The 18,185-nt window shown below is 43.0% G+C and overlaps 1 protein-coding gene and 1 long non-coding RNA gene across 2 annotated transcripts in view; one reads left to right on the forward strand and one right to left on the reverse strand.

The window, feature by feature from the left end:
• grk6 (G protein-coupled receptor kinase 6) overlaps positions 1-18,185 on the forward strand; it is a 49,565-nt gene that overhangs the window by 26,212 nt on the left and 5,168 nt on the right. Inside the window, exons 5-13 of the mRNA XM_085471067.1 lie at positions 732-832; positions 3,951-4,043; positions 11,216-11,279; positions 13,052-13,192; positions 13,964-14,154; positions 14,235-14,272; positions 15,343-15,432; positions 15,758-15,966; positions 17,117-17,254. Coding sequence (XP_085327193.1) covers positions 732-832; positions 3,951-4,043; positions 11,216-11,279; positions 13,052-13,192; positions 13,964-14,154; positions 14,235-14,272; positions 15,343-15,432; positions 15,758-15,966; positions 17,117-17,254 — 1,065 coding nt within the window. The remainder of the gene's footprint in view (positions 1-731; positions 833-3,950; positions 4,044-11,215; positions 11,280-13,051; positions 13,193-13,963; positions 14,155-14,234; positions 14,273-15,342; positions 15,433-15,757; positions 15,967-17,116; positions 17,255-18,185) is intronic.
• LOC146700822 (uncharacterized) lies at positions 8,429-10,783 on the reverse strand. Its single transcript, XR_014922621.1, has 2 exons — positions 10,523-10,783; positions 8,429-9,494 (listed from the first exon to the last, which is right to left on the reverse strand). It is a non-coding gene; the product is annotated as an uncharacterized LOC146700822 (long non-coding RNA).

Below are 18,185 nucleotides of genomic sequence, written 5' to 3' on the forward strand. Positions count from 1 at the left end.
TAAATGCCCCCACTGTGGTTGAATTTTAAAAACACCTGTCTCTAGAGCGTCCCTGAACGCATCACTCAGGAGGAAGCGCTCAGTCCGGCTCGTCAAGAAGGAAATCTGATGGAAAATCAGATTTAATCAGCTGATGATGGATGATGATGGGAGCAGAGCCGCTCATTGGCTGACCTTATGATGATGTAACTACCTGCAGTCCTGAGGCCTGAACTATGAAGGAGGGTTTGTGAGGTTCAGGATAATCCTGAAGTTTCAGTGTCATGAAGGTGGTTCACTTCTCAGCAGGCGAAGGTTATGTTTGACATAAGAGATCACCGCCTGCTGACCAATCAGATCTCTGTGTTTGATAGTAAGAGGGTCAAAAGTCTTTTCTCTCTACCTCAGGTGTTTCCAGGCCAGGTGAGATAGGTAGTCTGATGCCTGACCAGCATCTGTGCTTCTGATACTCTGATTGGTCATTGCCTGTGTCAGGATCAGTGAAGCCAGATAACAGAAAGAAATCCTGGCCTCGCCTCGTAGTTCAGGCCTCGGTTCAGGCTGAAGCTCCGCCCTGATGTTTCCTGCTAATTCTGTGTGAGCGCGAACGTGCAGGTCTGAACCTGCAGACGAACACAAACACCTCCCAGCTCCGTCTCAAACCTCATCCGTCCGGCTCTCTCTGTCAGAGTTACAGTCGGAGCTGATTCACTGTTTTCACCTGGATTTCATGTGTTTTTTTCCCTGTGCAGTCAGAGGACCACGTGCCTGAGGTGGAGGAGGCCATGATGGCTCAGTGCACAGAGAGGCTGCAGCAGGAGGCCTGCAAAGACCTCTTCAAGGACTGTACCAAGTAAGATTGCAGGGTTTTTAAGGATTTGTTTGCTGTTCTTTTGGATATATTTCCCCAGTTTAATCAGATCAGCTTTTTTAAGGTTTGATTAATGTGCTTGTTCAGACTCTCGCTCACCTTGGACCCCAGGAACATTAAAGTTGAGAGGTTTTCACTGGGCAAGGGGATACTACCAAAAAACACACATAAACAAAAAGTGACTTGTAACACAAATGTAAAACCTAAGCTGTTAGATAAATCAAAGAAATTAAATCTGAGACCCCCCCACACACCTTACAGTCCGGAGTAAGCAGCCCTGAGGCTGAAACAAGAATCCTCAGTCAGTTTCAGACCAGTGAAACCAGTCCATAACAAACTGTTTTCAAAGAAAATCAGAAAAGGAAACATTCAGAGCTGAGACCATTCGCCAACCAAAGACGTCACCAGATATTATTATTAGGAAACCCACGAACAGGCCGAGGTGCTATTTCCTGACTCTAATGTACATCTAATGACATCAGAGTTTACAAACCACAGTGGAAACCCATAAAACCAAAATAATATGGTTGTTGACTCAATCAGTACTTTTAACCTTCCCTTTCACTGCAGTTGAGTAAAGCTGGGATCCCCACAGCACCATTTACAAACTGGAGTAAGAAACAGTTTCCGTTTCAGGGTAAATAAATTAAATCAGCTGAGTCAAATGTATTCTTTTACCTCGAAATATTTAAAATACAACAGCTGCTCTCTTTGTTCATGCTTTCTCACAAAAAGCCTTTGAACTCTAGGACTCGTTTATGGCGTCAGCATTTACCTGATGATGGTCAAACACACGAGTAACGGCACCAACAGCTGACTCCAACAAAATAAGACGAGCAGCGTCAGACAGAAAGATGAATGTGCCGCATCCAGATCCTATCTCAAGTCCAAGCTGCTTCACTTTACTGGGAATATCACAAGATCTGGAATATTCTGCTTCACCTGCTGCGGCTTTAACCCGACTCTGTGGATGGGCAGTGATGTGCGTTTTGTCTCTGCGTCACAAAAAAAGATTTCCCCCAGAATCTTCCCACTCAGACGCTTCATTTTATGGACACATGAAGGAAAATGTGATTACATCTACGTTTGAGAAGCTGCAGGTTTTCCGAGCGTGTGATGAGCTTGGAAACGAATCGGCGTTTGTTTGAACAATGCCCTGTTTGTGTAGGCGCGGCAGAGAAATTGCCACTTAATGTCAAATATAAGAGATTCAGTTGTGCAGATATGACAGACTTTATCCATTCTGCGTGAAATAAAACATCCCTTTGTGTCGAGGGTGTCGGCGTTAGCGCTTATCCAGAAATATCTCTGGTAAACATCGAGGGCCCTGCAGAGAAACCGGCAGCCGGGCTTTGATGTCGGCCCCGTGCGAAGTCTTTAAAAGTCACAAGGCTCGAGTCCAACTGAAGTCAGAGTTCAGAGCAGCGTCGATTTTTAGAAGGTGATAAAGTCAACGGTTTTTTCAAACTTGTGTCCTGAGTGTTGTGTGTGTGAGGGGTTATGATTGGCCCAGAGGAGGACCAAACGTCCGAAGAGTTCTCCGTCTAATAACGTTTGCTGGAGTGTTTCTGGGGTTTTTGTTACGCAACAATAATTCAATTCAGTTTTATTTATATCACACCAAACCACAACAACAGTCGCCTCACGGTGCTTCAGAATGTGAGGCAAAGAGCCGACAGCACTACAGAGAGATGCGTGACAATGAAATTCCAATAATCACAGGTTCATTTTAAAGCCCTGAGTCTTTGTGACGTCTCCAGTATCGGTGGCTGTTTGTCAGGCTGCAGATGACGTAAAACAAAACTAACTAAAAAAAGGAAAAGAAAAGTTTGACTTGAGCAGGTTGTAAAAATAATATGAATACATTTAATGCTGCTTCTCTGATGCGGTGTGCTAACAACACTCACATGTTGAGTAACGTCCTCTTCACCGCTGCGTAGGCGATCTCTGAACTGCAAATGTAAAGCAGCCATCGTGCGTCAACTTACAGCTGACAGTAGACCATTCAAAGCTCTGTGTGGGTCACTCTGTGGCTGCCCACCTGAGGGTAACCTGCAGTTCCTCTAACGTCCACCGGAGGCTTCCTGCAGGATGCATACAGGGCACCCAAGGATGAAACATTTATGGCTAACGCTGTAATTTAAAAAGCCTGTGCATCGAAGCAAAGTCTCATTGAGGACACTGATGACCGAAGAAGAGGTGTGTGCAAGAGAGGAGGTTTACTGGCAGACCTGCAGGATTTCAGGAGCATCCAAAACAGGAAATAAGCAAACGGGTTTGTGATAAAACCACGACAGACCCAGCGATGTTTGCATGCTTTGCAGCATCTTATTAACGGTTGCTGTACACTCAAACACCTTGGCTGCAGCTCACAGCCGGACACATACCAACAACAACAAAACTAATGACAACAGCACAGCCTTTTGCACTGGCGAGGTGATTGCAGATGCCGTGCAGGTGCGTCCATCTCACCTGCAGCAGCATCACAGACCACGCCTCGCCACAGAGTTAGTCTGCACTGTACCTTTTTTTTGTCTGGCTTTTAGATGACTCGACTAGTCTGAGATCTCTCCGTTGTCCAGCCATCCGTCCATATTGCTTATCTGAGTGCAGGATGGAGCAGCACCTCCACCAGCTCATCCGCAGAGACAGTGTGGGACTCTGAAGCCAGACATGTTATATCATCTCTGCAGCATGTCCCTCCTCCTAGTAGGGGTCTGCTGGGAGGTGTCCTACTCAGTGTCCTGAGCATGGACTGACTTCTTTCGATGTGGAGGACCATTAGCTCTGCTCTGAGCCCCTCTGAGTCGTTTAATCACTAATAAAGTGTCACCAGGAACATCCCAACTCACAACAAAGTCATGTTCAACTCGGCGGGTTTGTGTCCACATGAAGGGAATAAAATACCCGAAAATCCTTCATTTTCCTGAGTCCAGTGTGAGGTTCACCTTAACCCAACGAGACCAGTGAGGTCACAGCAAACAGGAGACGCAGAAATAATTAGATTGTTGACTTAAATGACTTAAATGATCGGAGATCTCTCAGTGATGAAGCTGAATTCAGTGTGAAACTGACAGCTGTTGTGTTGTGTGTTTTCCAGACTGATCCACGACTACCTGAGCATGGCGCCCTTCGCAGACTACCTCGACAGCATGTACTACAACAGGTTCCTCCAGTGGAAATGGCTGGAGAGGTAACATTTAAGCATAAACACCGACTTTCTCCTTCTTTCTTTCTGCTCTCTGTGTGCAGCAACTTTTTCAACTTAAAAAAAATAACTCAGGCACATTCAGAGGCACTAAATCCTCCACAGGACCAGTACGAACACGCTCAGCTGCTTCATCAGTGTCCTTCAATCTCCCCGGGGGGGTGAGAACAGTCTTTACAAACAAAATCACCGTCACACGTTTAAAAATCTGATTTGGAAATTGCTCAATGGGGATGTTTCACTTTGCTGTTGAATACTATGGGGTAGCTACTCGAACAGACAGCCTACAGGGGGTTCTGCAGAATTTCAAGCAACACCCGAGGGCGTTTGCTCAATCATGCAGTGTGACCGAGCAGTGTCTAATCACGTCTTCAGAAATAAGAGATAAACGCTTCCACAGAGCTGTGCTGAGCGATAACAGGTTTACAGAAAAACAAAGGATGACAATCTCTCCAAACAGCTCCAACGTGTCCTGCAAACAACTCCTAAATACCTGAAGCAAGAGCAGCGATTCACCTTCAGCTACACTTTTCTATTCCTGGATTCTTTGAGGTTTGAAGGTGGGTGTGGCTTCTGTGACATCGTACACATCCTAGAGCAGAAAAAACCCAACTGCTCCTGGCACAGGGAGTACTTAAACAATTGGACTTCCTATAAAAATCAAGCAGTCGGCCCCTGCTGGTTGGCTGAAAGAGACGTCCATGTTTTTATACACAGCAGATGGCGCTGTAGATCGTTTTTAAATCACACCAGAAAATAGACACAGCAGGGTGTCTCAAATAGGGGTGGGTTTTTATAATCGATTCATCGATTAAAATCGATTCTGGCTTGGATAACGTAAAATCGATTCATTAAAATCCTGAATCGATTTTTTAATATAAATTTATTTTGCCCGAAATGCCAGAATCTCTGGTGACATCTCACAAAATTTCAAGAACCACCAAACAGTTAAGACAGTAAATGAGAGCAGGTACAGGGATTCTGCACATAGACTTAAACACACAGCGCGACCCGCGGATCAGAATCAGTTAGATGTCGCCTTTCTCACGGTCGGGGCTGAAAGCCGACAGCTCGCTGATTCTGATCTGTCGGCGGGTCGGCGCTTTGTGTTCACGCCCTTTATGAGCCGATTCTAAAGCTGTTAGTTTGATCTCTCTCCAAACAATATTGACCGAACCAGCAGCAAAAGAAGATCCAAACGCTTCACATAAACATCGTCATGAATTCACTCTGACTTTTACTGTTTTGCTTCCACCAGGATGCACAGCTCTCTCTCTCTCTCTCTCTGTACTTCAAGAACAGTTTCCCTTTCTTCATTATTCGCTTGCTTGTTACGCACAAGTCTACTGTTGTTTACAGCGCTGTCGGCCGCTGTTTTTTTCCCTTTTACATTCTTCCGAAAAGAAAACCTCATTTCTGCTGTTCAATACTGAACAAATTTAAACTATTATTAATTATTCAAAATGCAAAATGCTTAGCCGTGTCTCTAATAAAACCACTGTAACGTCAGAGGTAATGTTCATTAATTAATGGTTTTCTTTCGTTTTTGATGTACTGCAGAATATTTGTATAAAATCCCAGGCCAGGAAAATCACCTTCATGTTTTTCTGTGTTTTAATCTCAGCTACTTTGACACAAAGGCATCTGCTGTGATGCTTACACCTGTGATAAAGTCTTGCGTGTGTCAGCTTCCTTTTTATTGATACAAAAATATGTAAATGTACTGATCTGAATTATATTTCTGACTGTCAAAATTTCCCAGATTTAAATCGAATCGAATCGAATTAAATCGAATCGTGGCTCGAATCGATTCAGGACCTTGTGAATCGGAATTGAATCGATTCTAGAAATCAGTGACAATACCCAGCCCTAGTCTCAAAGTGTGGGCCACAGCCCCCTGGTGGTCTATGAACGAACTGCAGTTTGGCAAAAAGAAACATTTGACAATAAAAAATTACTTTTTTTTCCACTAACCAGTTCATGTTTTGGGAGGGCTGCAGCCTATCACAGCAGCCATACTGGACAAGTCTGTGGCAGGGCTCACACATTAGTATTTAATTAATTTGTTATCGCTCATTTGCAAGAAAAGTAAAAGGGAAGCTGTTTATAGAGAATTGAGATCAAGCAAATCTTTGTGAACCAGCAATGAAAGAAGTTCTTCTTCTTTAGTCTTGTGTGTCACACTTGTTTTTTTTAAGATTTCAGTGTGGCTTCCTTAGAAATGTTTGGTTAATTATGAAGCGACCTGCAGCTGCTCGAAGGACGCAGTGAAACCACTCAAGGTCACATCTGGCGACCTTAACTTTTCCCTTAGGATATTCTGTCACATGACTGCGCTGCCACTTTAACACACAGAGTAATTGGAAGAAATAGTTTCTTCTTTCAACACTGAGAAAAATATCCACAAGCCAAAATCCAGACTTCCCACAGGGACTTCTCCTGATGAGGATTCCCAGGAAACACCAGGGTCCTGATTCCTGGTATTCAGCTGTAAGCACGCTCTGATGAGTGCTTTGTTAATTTGTTTGTGGTGGAGTAAGCCGACACACAATGGCATAATGGCAGTTTTGTCAGGTTTGTTTGCTTCTCTGATGGTTCCCAGTCTCCACTTTGAAAACTTCAGCGATGCCGCAAACAAACTCTGGATCCTGCAGACTGTTTTGCTTTCATTGTTTAAACTTCTGCTCATGATGGATTAGCGGAAACAACACTCTTGGGAAACCAGGGAATCTTACAGGGATCCACGTTTAGCAGATATAAAACACAAGTCTCGTTTGTTCCAGCCTCACATGCCGTTTAACAGTTTTTTAAAGGGTTTAGCGTGATCGGTTTTCCGGGAACTGCGGAGGGTTGTTGACCTCAAACTTCTCAGTTCATCGACTGAAGTTTCAAGGACTAGCTCTGAATTCCTTCCTTTAAATGAGGCAAAATCATGAGAAATGAGCATCATAAGTGGAAGTTCTCTTTTAGCAGTAAAGCCAGGCTGCCGTGCTGCTGACTGACAGAGATTAAAGTCGTGGTCATTCAAGATGTCTCCACGCAGTTATCAGAGAGACAGCTTGAGCCAAGAAATTGTTTTACATAAAGCTGCATGTCATTTTTAGTCACTCTAAGAGGGCAGTAGAAAATTTAGCTCATTTATAGTTCGGAAATATAATTCACTGATTTGCTCAGTGTAGTCAAAAAATTTACCTGAAGTTGTTTTGCTCAGCAAGGCTAAAAGAATTATAGTCAGGTTTGTGCTCAAAAGATCAGCGTTGCTGCTTTACCAGGTGTAACAATTAAGCTTAACATCCAGGCATCCATGAAAACAGGATTTATGAAATTTAACGGAGTTAGAAGTTAGCAGGAAGTTAGCTCGCTAGTTTGCACCTAAACATGAGATAGCATGCTCTGACTGAGAGATTTCTGAAACATTCAAACGTACAGCGCTGCTATCACTTCCAACATAAATGAAGACAGAAAACTAAACAGCAGTGACGTTTGTAGGGTTACTGAAGTTGGACGAGCTGGTATATAATGTTGTGCTACCTGGTGGCTAGCGACACAGCTATGTTAGCATAACATAAACACAGTTAAGCTGGAATGCTTTTTTCCACTTGATAAAAGTTAACGTGAGAGTTCCCGATGGTTAGGGACAAATGTAATCGCATGGCAGGATGCTGTAAACGGACCAAACTTCAGCCAGGAGAACAACTGAGATAATCCATCCACAATACGAGGTTAGTCATTCATATACTGCTGCATGGGCTGGAGTTACATCGTAAGGTTTTAAAAACTGAGCTTTAAAAACACAACAGCCTTAATAAACACAGAGTAATTTGGGCCTGGAAGCAGGATTCATCACGTCATCACTTAAAGATAGCGTGTGGGGTCCCACAGGGCTTAGACCTTGGACCTCTTTATAGAAATAAACTAATGACTGCCAGTTATGTCTCATTTAGTCCTGAAAAGAAAGAGTCCTCCCTGTACTTCTGTCTGCCTGGCATTAAAAACTCAATGACTTCTTGCAGTTTAACTCAGAAATATGATCAGAACAAAAACAAGGATTGTAGTCTTATCCAACAGGGACACTCCCCATCTTGGACTGCTAAGAACCAAAGTAAAGCAATCTAAACTTTATTCAGATAGAAAATAATTAAATGCCTAATGGAGATTATGGTATTTTCATCTTGCCTTTGGTCTCCAACAAGATTATAAAACATAATACCTCAATTTCTTCCAGCCTCCTGATCAGAGGCCAGAAACTGATAAATAAGCCTAAATTTGAGTAAATGTTCAACTAAAGCTACCAAGTCACAATCTGAATAAACCTCAGAATCTCTGCCTTTTATTAACTTAGGCAAAAAGACACAAAGGGACAAAACAAATCTGACATTTGGATTTAATTGGTGAACTTAAAGATGAACAAAATCTTTGTGCTTCAAGTAAGGAGAGAAAAGTGTCAGACGTGACGACAAGAAGGAAAGTAATTTTTCCCTGTCAGTACTTCTTAAAAGCTTCTCTCGTGCAGGCAGATTGCTCTCTTGCTGGAAAAACGAGACAGACTGACTAACTCAAGAGAAGAATACGTCCGCAGACTAATGGGGCTGATTTAGCAGGGCTGGGTAATGGCTGATAGTAAGCAGCTGATGATGCAGGAGTGCAGTCAGAGAGAGTGAAGAAACCTAAACGGGGAAACTGGCTCTCAAAGTAATGTCAATAATTTATTATTTGCTTCCCACCCTGTTAGCTAGCTGTGTCTCAATTTAAATCAGAAGCTGGATCTGTGATTGTTTTTCGCCTGTATGTGGAGTTGTGTTGTTTGTAAGCTAATGCTAGCTAGTGTTGCTCATTGTTGATGCTGGGAAATTAGGAAAGGGAATTGGACGTAAGCATCAGTGTGACTTTATCAACCTATCACATAGAAATCAGTCCACACGCTATTAAAGCCTAAAGAGAAAGATGGAGAAAATCTTTGAGTTTCATTAGAGTCTGTTCCAACACTGTCAATAAAAAGATATTAACACATTAAAAGTGAGGGCTACTGCACGTTTTAATATGCAGGGCAGCAGAGAGAGTGGTGCTTTTGTTGCTATTAACTTTCCATATTCCTTGTGATTTCCATTTGAATACATCAGATGATTGTTGGCAGAGAAATTTGCCAATAAAAGCACGAAGGATGTCACATGTGCTTAATGCAAATATACAAAACCAATGCCAATTATTAAAAAATGCAAATGTGAAAAAAGAAATAGGAGAATTTTCATTAAGCAGTAAATGAGTCATCAGGTTTAATGAGCCTGTGCCCCAGGGTCCATTTAAATTACCCAGTTGGATGACCAAAATGCCCAAAAGGGCTGATGAGATGAGAGTGTTGATCCCAGGAGGGTCCAGATCAGTGGTGCTGGTTTACAACAGTGTGCGGTTCTCTGCAATCCATTTACCAACGACTGTCTGTCAACAGAAAAACTGTATTTCAAACCACTGCATTGTTCAAACAGGTGGCATGCAGAGCTGCTGGTATCTTATAGTTTTCACACAATAAGTCATTATTAAAGTAACGGTCACCTGAAGATCAAAACAAGACACTTAGGCTACGTTCACACTGCAGGTCTTAATGCTCACATCCGATTTTTTGATCAAATCCGATTTTTTTTGTCTGCTCGTTCACACTACAAATGCGACAGCCAACGCGCTCTAGTGTGAACGCTCAAAGCGGCGCATGCGCAAAAGAAGACGTCACACACAACGCGCTCTGTTTAGACCCAGAGCAAACAGTATTGTTTGACTGATAGCCTTAATATAAAGACTTGTTTCTGACTTTACGTTTCACAATTTTGCTTTAAGTTATAAAGATATTTTGTTATTTACATTTGGCCTAATAATGATCCTTATTGCTGTTTTAGAGGAGCGGTGCTTCAAAGGATAGTTGCAGATTTCTGTCAGAATCTGCAGATTATACAGTACAAATGAAATGTTCACGTTTCTCCAACGTTTTCTTCTAAACAGTTTCACTGGATGGCCAGGAAGTGTTCACGATGTCTTCTCGGGCGCTGATAATTGGCGTCTGTCCTGTATCAGTGACGTAAAAGACGGATTTAATGCGACTTGACCGTTCAAACAGCAGTCGCTTTCTAAAACAAATATGTATCGATTCAGTACCACATATGAAAGTCGCGGATATGGGTCGCATAGGGTCAAAAAAGTCCGATTTGATGCGCTTTCGCCTGCAGTGTGAACGTAGCCTTATTTAATCTACTTTTATTAAACCAAAGTAATGGATTATTGTTAAATCAGATGTATTAAGTAGACACTCAGTGTTGATCACTTCTAACAAAGTTTAGATGATAGCTGTTAATTCAAGTTATCAATGGGTGATTAAAACCAAATATCAGTGGTTTTCTCTACTCCCCAGGAAAACTGACTATATAGCTAACTGATAGCTAGCATCTGATGTCAAGCTAATAGCTAATTAGCATTACCTTTGACAAAGAGACTATGAGGACAAAAAAAATCAAACAAAAAAATTATTGACACATCCAATTAGAAAACAAATGAAATTTTAGCAATTTATCTATATAGGCACTCATGCTAGCATTAGCCAACATTGGCTAGACAAAGACGAAAAGTTAAAATTGGTCCATAAAACCAAACAAAGAATCTCCACGACTTGAACATCTGACCAAACAGTTTTCTCCTCATAGTCAATTTCCTAACAGGCTAGCGAGGCTCTAATAGATAAAACTGGGTTTCTTTTAACTAATGATAGCCGATATGCTAATAGTAGCCTACAAACTGTTTGACAACCATAGTAGCAGTTAGCTGGCTACCTCTCTAATTTTATCTCTTAACAAATAATAAAAAAAATAAAGTAATAAAAGAAACGTGGCTGTTTTTCGTGTAACATGTATACGGCTCGTATGTGTCTGAAGTTAAAGTTTGTTTGCAATTCTTTGTTTTTCTTGATTGGAGACAAACAAACAAACAAAGGGAAAATGAGCAGACTTAACACTGCTTTTCTTTCAAGTTTTAAACTGGTTTTAAACTGGTTCAGCTATATCATCATTATAGCTTTCCTAAACATCCTTTTTTCATGTCATTTCATTTCTAAACACGTGTACATTGGTTTTTAAACTGGACGTTTATTAAAGTGAGTTTCTCTCTTTGTCAAACAGGCAACCAGTGACGAAAAATACATTCAGACAGTACAGAGTTTTAGGAAAAGGTGGTTTTGGAGAGGTGAGTACTGAAAGTTTTTGTTACTTTAATTATAATGTGTTATGTTGCCATAATGTCATTAAAACAATCTTTCTTGGGCAGCTACAGTATATACAGGTAAAGTTACAAGAGTTAAAAGTTCAGAGGCTCTGCCCTCATTTGAGGTCAGTGAAGATTTGAATGAAAAGTTATGCATTGGTAAGTCAGAAAGTTCTAGACTTTAAGACATGTTTTTATTGGATTTAATCTCAAGCGTTAAGAAATCAGAGGCTGTAGATGAGTTTGTGGATCCTAACACTGGCCAAAGAAACACAGGGCAGAAGGAAAAATTGTCAGTTACGTTCCAGTCATTTAGATTCAGAGAAATGGGTGCTGTTCACTGAGGTCAGACTAAAACAAATGCATTAAAACCTTTAAACGGTCTAATCGTGCAGAAGAGTTCAGTGTTCCTAACACAATCTTTTCTTTGGCCCCTGAAATGAAGGACTTTATTGGAGGCATCTAAATCCTGTTACACACCACTGAATGGTGTCTCTGTGCCCTCTGTTCGTCTAATGAGACGAGTCTTTTTTAATTCCAAACACTGATAGCTGATTAGGCGTATATGCATCAGGTCATGAGATAACAGGGGACATTAAGTCAGGGCAGTTTTGTCGGTTCAGATCACGGTGAGTCGAATTTACTGGAACCACAAGGAAGGTCGTGGTGAGGAGAAAACAGGGGACACCTTTAAGTGATACACAACGGCAATTCGGAGTGCTAACATTTTCTGACCGTCTTTGACCTGCATGAGGGGCTCTGGGGTCGTTCAGTGCCTCCCATCTGACCCCCTCAGAGTCAGCTGATTGCTTTTGTACAGTAACTTCAGTATATTTAATGAAACCATGCAAATCTTACCTCCAGGCTCAGAGGATGATCTGAGCACTGATACTACCAGAAGGAGGAGGACACTGCACACAGCTGGATGCTCTCCTCTGAAGTTTGTACAAGTTAATAAAAGGGACAAGCAGAGCAGACAATGAAGCAACAAACCGCAAAGATCCCACCACCCTCTGCGCATTCTCCAGAAAGAAAAACAATGTTTGATCCGCGTCCAAGCTCCATGAAGCATGTCTGATTTAAATCCATTCCTCTGGTACAGTTTGGCAAAATCTGAACAAAACCCGGGGTTTGTTTCGGTTCTTCTGCGTCGAACAGTTTCACTCTGAATGATGTTGGATAAGATAACCATCATGTGTGTATTGTCACTGTAACAAATACAACATAATTGTATTTGCAGTGTCAAAAAGAAAAAGCTTAAATGTGGTTGTTTTACCACAGCTTGTGTTTCTCAGCCTGTCAGTAGTGAGTTGTTTCTTTACCTTAACACTGCTGCTGCCTCACAAAAGTCACTACAGCTGAGACATTAAGTTTCCTTTAACTGTGTGTTTATGTGATAGAATCCAACGTGAACTCGTTTCCTCCTCATTTGCTGCAGTTAATAGTTTGATTTTTTTTTTAGTTTTCATGATTTTTTCAGTCAGTTTCCAGCGAGGTTTTGTAATGAAGCCCGTTTCCACCACTAAAAAATAAAAATGTATCCATAACTCAAAATTTCAAGTTATTTTCTCAAAATTTTGAGTTAATAAGTTGAAATTTTGAGAAAATAACTCGAAATTTCGAGTTATAGATACTTTTTTGTGTGTGATGGAAACGGGCTTCCATAGTTTTGTTGGTTTAAATTTTTCTTTTTTAAATGATGATGTTTTCAGGGATCCTAACGTGTCCTTTTTCTTCCACCCCGTCCTCTGCAGGTGTGTGCCTGTCAGGTACGAGCCACGGGGAAAATGTACGCCTGCAAGAAGCTGGAGAAGAAGAGGATAAAGAAGAGGAAAGGAGAGTCTATGGCCCTCAACGAGAAGCAGATCCTGGAGAAAGTCAACAGCAGATTTGTAGTAAGTATCTCATCTCAGCTTCAGATCGAGGGATCGTCGCGGTGGCAGTAATTAAAAGGCAGCGCTGAGGTTTGCAGCGTCTCTGCTGTGGTTTGATTCTCCACCAGATGGACTTCGTTCAGCTGTTATATGATTTGGACGGCCGTCAGTCGGCTCGTCCGGGCTCTCGGGCCTACACCGTCTCCCGGGGTTTAATGCGAAAACTCACAGACGGCTTTAATTAACACATCTTAATCAGTTTGGAAATCTTTGGCACGAGGTTTTTGTGTTTATGTGTGCAGAACAGAACATGCTGAACTAAACTTAAAAGGATTACAGTTTTCAAAAGAAAACAGTCGACGGCGCCGACAAACTCAGAATCTCTGCACCACGGCATCTGAGGACAGTGCGCACATTTTTGATGCAATTCAACGTCCTCGTTGCAAATACGTTTAAATCCTAAATGAAAACCAGCCACAGCATTTCCCCTGCATCAGTCAGTCGACCTCTCAGTGTCAGAGATCTTATTGGCTGCCTACAGATTCCACATATTAACATCCACATGTGTGTATGAAGAGCCGGAGCCTCGGTGAGCATGTTGGCAGTGTGTGTGTAAGCAGCTGCAGCATACTGCTTAACAACCTCAGGGCTTTAGAGCAGCTCTCAGATCAGCTCGTCGATTTAGTCACAAACGGCTGAAAGTTGTGTGAATCATGCAAAGCCGCCCTAGAAGAGTCCACGAATCACTCCCAGCTCCAAATGCTTAAACACACGACTCCTGTCCATCTCCAGGTGAGTTTAGCGTACGCCTACGAGACCAAGGACGCCCTGTGCCTCGTGCTGACTCTCATGAACGGCGGCGATTTAAAGTTTCACATCTATCACATGGGTGACGCGGGTTTCGATGAGAAGAGAGCCATCTTCTACACCGCGGAGATCTGCTGCGGCCTGGAGGACCTCCACCGGGAGCGGATCGTCTACAGGTGAGCACCCGGACACCTTCCTCTCGTCTCATTGGCTCCTGCCTTTCTGCTCACTCTCCGTGTCTTTATCTTCTGCGTAGGGACCTAAAGCCAGAAAACATCCTGCTGGACGACCACGGTGAGTCCGATTACCGAGGAGGAGATATCGCCACCACAAACATCATCAAATCTTTAATTCTGCACGTCTTTCAGTAACATTGCACGATGAACTTTTGCAGTAATTCCAGTCAGTGTTTGGAAAAATAAAAATATGGCAGGTGGGGGGGAGGAGGGTGAAAATGAGGCCTTGTTAAAGATCTCCGGGAAGCAGCAAGTCATATTTATCTGACTCAAATACAGATTAAAAAGCATTTATGGTTAACGCGAGCTCCGCTTCCACTCCAAGATTCACTTTTGCAGTTTCAGTGTTTGCTGTTAAACACCAGAGGGCGCTCTGACTCCAGGAAACTCTCCTCAGGCAGCGCCAGTCTCTGCTGACATCACTAACAGAGTGACTGAAGCTAAAGACAAACGCCATGAAAGTCTAAATCTGAGATTCTCCGTTTGCAAAAACTTGATGATTGATGGTTTGTTCGATGAATCTGAGCCTTCAATGGGAATGATTTCTAAACACAGTCCTGAGCCACCCCTCCTTTCTTTACAGTGAGCCAGACTCTGTTGTCACTTTCAAAGTTTTTTAAACAATAGTTCTCCAGCTCGCTGAGAGTCGCTCAGACCTGGACCACTTTAACTCTGACTTTTCAATAATTCAATCTTAAAAAGAGCTCAAGGGATGAACCAGTGTTGTGTCCACATAACAGACACGTTTGCAAAGAACTCGCAGTTTGTTACTAACACAAAAACATAATTTGTTTCCATTTATTTAGATAAAGCAATAAAAATGACAGTCTGGAAGGTATTTAATGCCATTTTGAAGCAAGGCGCTTTTCATAGAGCTGTTAGCTGAAAACTGATCTCAGCATGCTAACATATACTGAGATATGCTGGACAAGTGGAGGAAAAAAGAAGCGGCAGGCCCACAAAACTGTCTACAGTTGAATCACCAGTGACTGAAAGTCTCAAGAAGTCAGAAACAGGGGCCTGTGTAGAGCGAGTGGACCACAGGAGGGAGCTTTGAGCAGATGGGTAGATGGAGTAAATCTTTAATTAGCCGATTATCCTCATGGTTGCTAACATTTGTGTCTTCAGGTCACATCAGGATATCAGACCTGGGTCTAGCGGTTCATGTGCCAGAGGGAGAAACCATCAAAGGACGAGTGGGAACAGTGGGATACATGTGTAAGTGACCTCTGACCTTTACTGAGCAAGTACATTTATGTGAGCACTGCACTAGAGTATGAAGTGCTTTCACATCAAACACATTTCAAAGGGACGTTAAATGTTTTTACCAACTTTAATTTAACACTGAGACGTTTCACAGTAACAAAGCTTTTACACTTAACACTCGAGTGTTGGGAAACATTTGGTTCCTGTGTATTTGTACTCAGTTTATCTAGTTCAGGACTTTTACAAAGTGGTAATTGTACTTTTACTGTAGTACAAACATCCACCTTACGATCCAGATTTCTAATTTCTCTCCCACCGCCTCCTCGCTCCCCTCCAGCTCCAGAGGTGGTGAAAAACGAGCGGTACACCCTCAGCCCTGACTGGTGGGCGCTGGGCTGCCTGCTGTACGAGATGATCGAGGGCCAGTCGCCTTTCCAGCAGAGGAAGAAGAAGATCAAGAGGGAGGAAGTGGAGCGGCTGGTGAGGGAGGTGGAGGAGGAATATTCCAGCAAGTTCTCCGAGGACGCCAAGTCCCTCTGTAAAATGGTGGGTGGAACTTCTTTCTCTTCGGCGTCTTTAGCTCCCATCTGCCACCTCAGTCACGCCATCGTATAGCTGACTGATGTTTTCGTACTCCGGTTTTTAGACTCAGCTTTTCAGAGTGGCTGAAACGTTGCGGCGAGATCTCCCTGCTCCCCGCGATTATTCGTAATCGTCCAATATTCCTGGATCCAGGAGGACGTGTGGATCCAGATTAGCTGTACCCAGATACATTCATCCCATTCATCCAGACTCAGAACCGAACATAAGACAACGTCAGCTCATAACTCCACGAGGCTGGGGGTGTGTCTCCCCCCAGAATCCAGCCTTCTTTGGCGTGAAAGGCAAACATTTTAAAACGCTGCACCACGTCATGGTCGAGGGCCAAATCACAAACCTCGTTATAAACATCGTCCCAGATTTTGGTGAATGGACGAAACAAATGACCGAATTCTCACGCAGAGAAACGTCCAGGGACACGACGCAGACGTGTGCGTTTGCCGTCTTCGCGGCGAATCGTCCGTCTGCGGTTCAGCCATGTTTGCTGAGTCTGCTAACAAACAGAAGACGGAATAACCTCCCAACAGGAAATACTGCAGTTTGTTTTTGGTCATTGGTCAGATCTCCACCTGCATCTTGTTTTAAATGAAAGTCAGGTGGGAGGTTGATTAAGGTGAGATCTGTGGTTCACCTGTAGTCTGAGTTTATCCTGACTCATAATTGGACACCTGGAGGGCGAGTGCACACGGCTCAAAGATGGGAAATTATTGTCATCTCACTGCAGGGTTTCAGGAAAACCTGTTCCATGCTTAGGAAAACAAGCTTTAGACGAGGGAACTTCCTCCTGAAGATCAGAGTCACGATGCGTGAGACTGTGGAGGCCAGACAAGCAAAGCTGGTCACTGGCACTGTGTCTGCTTCGTTTTAATAAAGAGGGTAGCAAACATCCAGAAGTCTTTGCCTTTGGCTGCTTTTCGCAGACACGTCATGCTTTGAATACAAACACACAGCTTCCTGCTAAAACTCTGAAAAACTGGTGGAAAATGAAACCCGGCTCAACTTTTGTCTGAGGCGTAACCGCTGATGCTTTAACGCCTGACCTGAAGCAGCAACTCTCCACCTTCTCTAAAGCTCTGCTGTGTTTTTAACCCCTCAGCTGCTGGCCAAAGATCCCACCGAGAGGCTGGGCTGCCTGGGGGGCGGAGCCACTGAGGTCAAAGCTCATCCCATCTTCCGCTCCATCAACTTCAAACGGCTGGAGGCTGGCATGCTGCAGACACCCTTCATCCCTGATGTAAGTCCAGAGCGAGCACACCGACCTTAAAAAGATTTTAATTTTTATCATGTAGATACTCGAAACTCAAAACTCGGCTTCTGAAGAGTCGTTGACAAGTTTGTGACTTGACGTTCAGGTACGAGCCTGAAAACAGGTTTGTTGGTGACCCGAGATGAAGTCTGAGACTCTTCATCCGTCACACATTCATTTTTGTTTCCCCGAGTGAAGACAAATGATGAGATCTGTATCTGTCAGTGCGTACAGAGTTTGCCTTTATTTTGGAAGGTTCAAAAGTACAAAGTCACAAAGTTCAAAGGTTGGAAAAAACCCTGAAATCCAAAAATAAACACGAGAAATCAGGAAGGACGCAGCGAGCAAATCAGGGATCATAAACAGAAGTCTTAACAAACAAGACTATTTATAGCCGAGGCAGTGATGACACAACGAGGCGCATGAGGGAGCAAAGCACACAGCAGCTGACAACAGTCAGCGACAGGTGAAGACGAGGGGGAGGGGCAAGAAAATGTAAAAACTAGACTCGACAGCGTCTAACCAATCAAAAGGTGTTTCATACATCACATGACTCAAGCGCCACCTACTCCACAGATGGTGATTAAAAATCTATAAAAACATAAAACCGTTATAGAAGGACTTGTGATTCTTGTGAGTTAGTGCAAAATAAACATTTAATTCCACCCGTGATACTAAATACACAAGAAGAAACAAAACATTAAATATCACAAAAATACCAAACTCAGTAACATCTCTGGGGTCACGTCATGTGGACATCGCTGGGATCAACGATGATTCTGTGATTCTGCCGTTAAAACTATCAGAGCTGTCTGTGCATCGTCAGCCAACGTCACAGTCTAAGGCTACGTTCACACTGCAGGCGAAAGCGCATCAAAGCTGATTATGCGACCCATATCCGGTCATGGTGTGACAGTGT

This window comes from Copadichromis virginalis, linkage group LG10, assembly GCF_057382275.1.
Source record: "Copadichromis virginalis isolate Kocher_CV1m ecotype Utaka linkage group LG10, C_Virginalis_male_GT1.1, whole genome shotgun sequence".
Lineage (NCBI taxonomy): Eukaryota > Metazoa > Chordata > Actinopteri > Cichliformes > Cichlidae > Copadichromis > Copadichromis virginalis.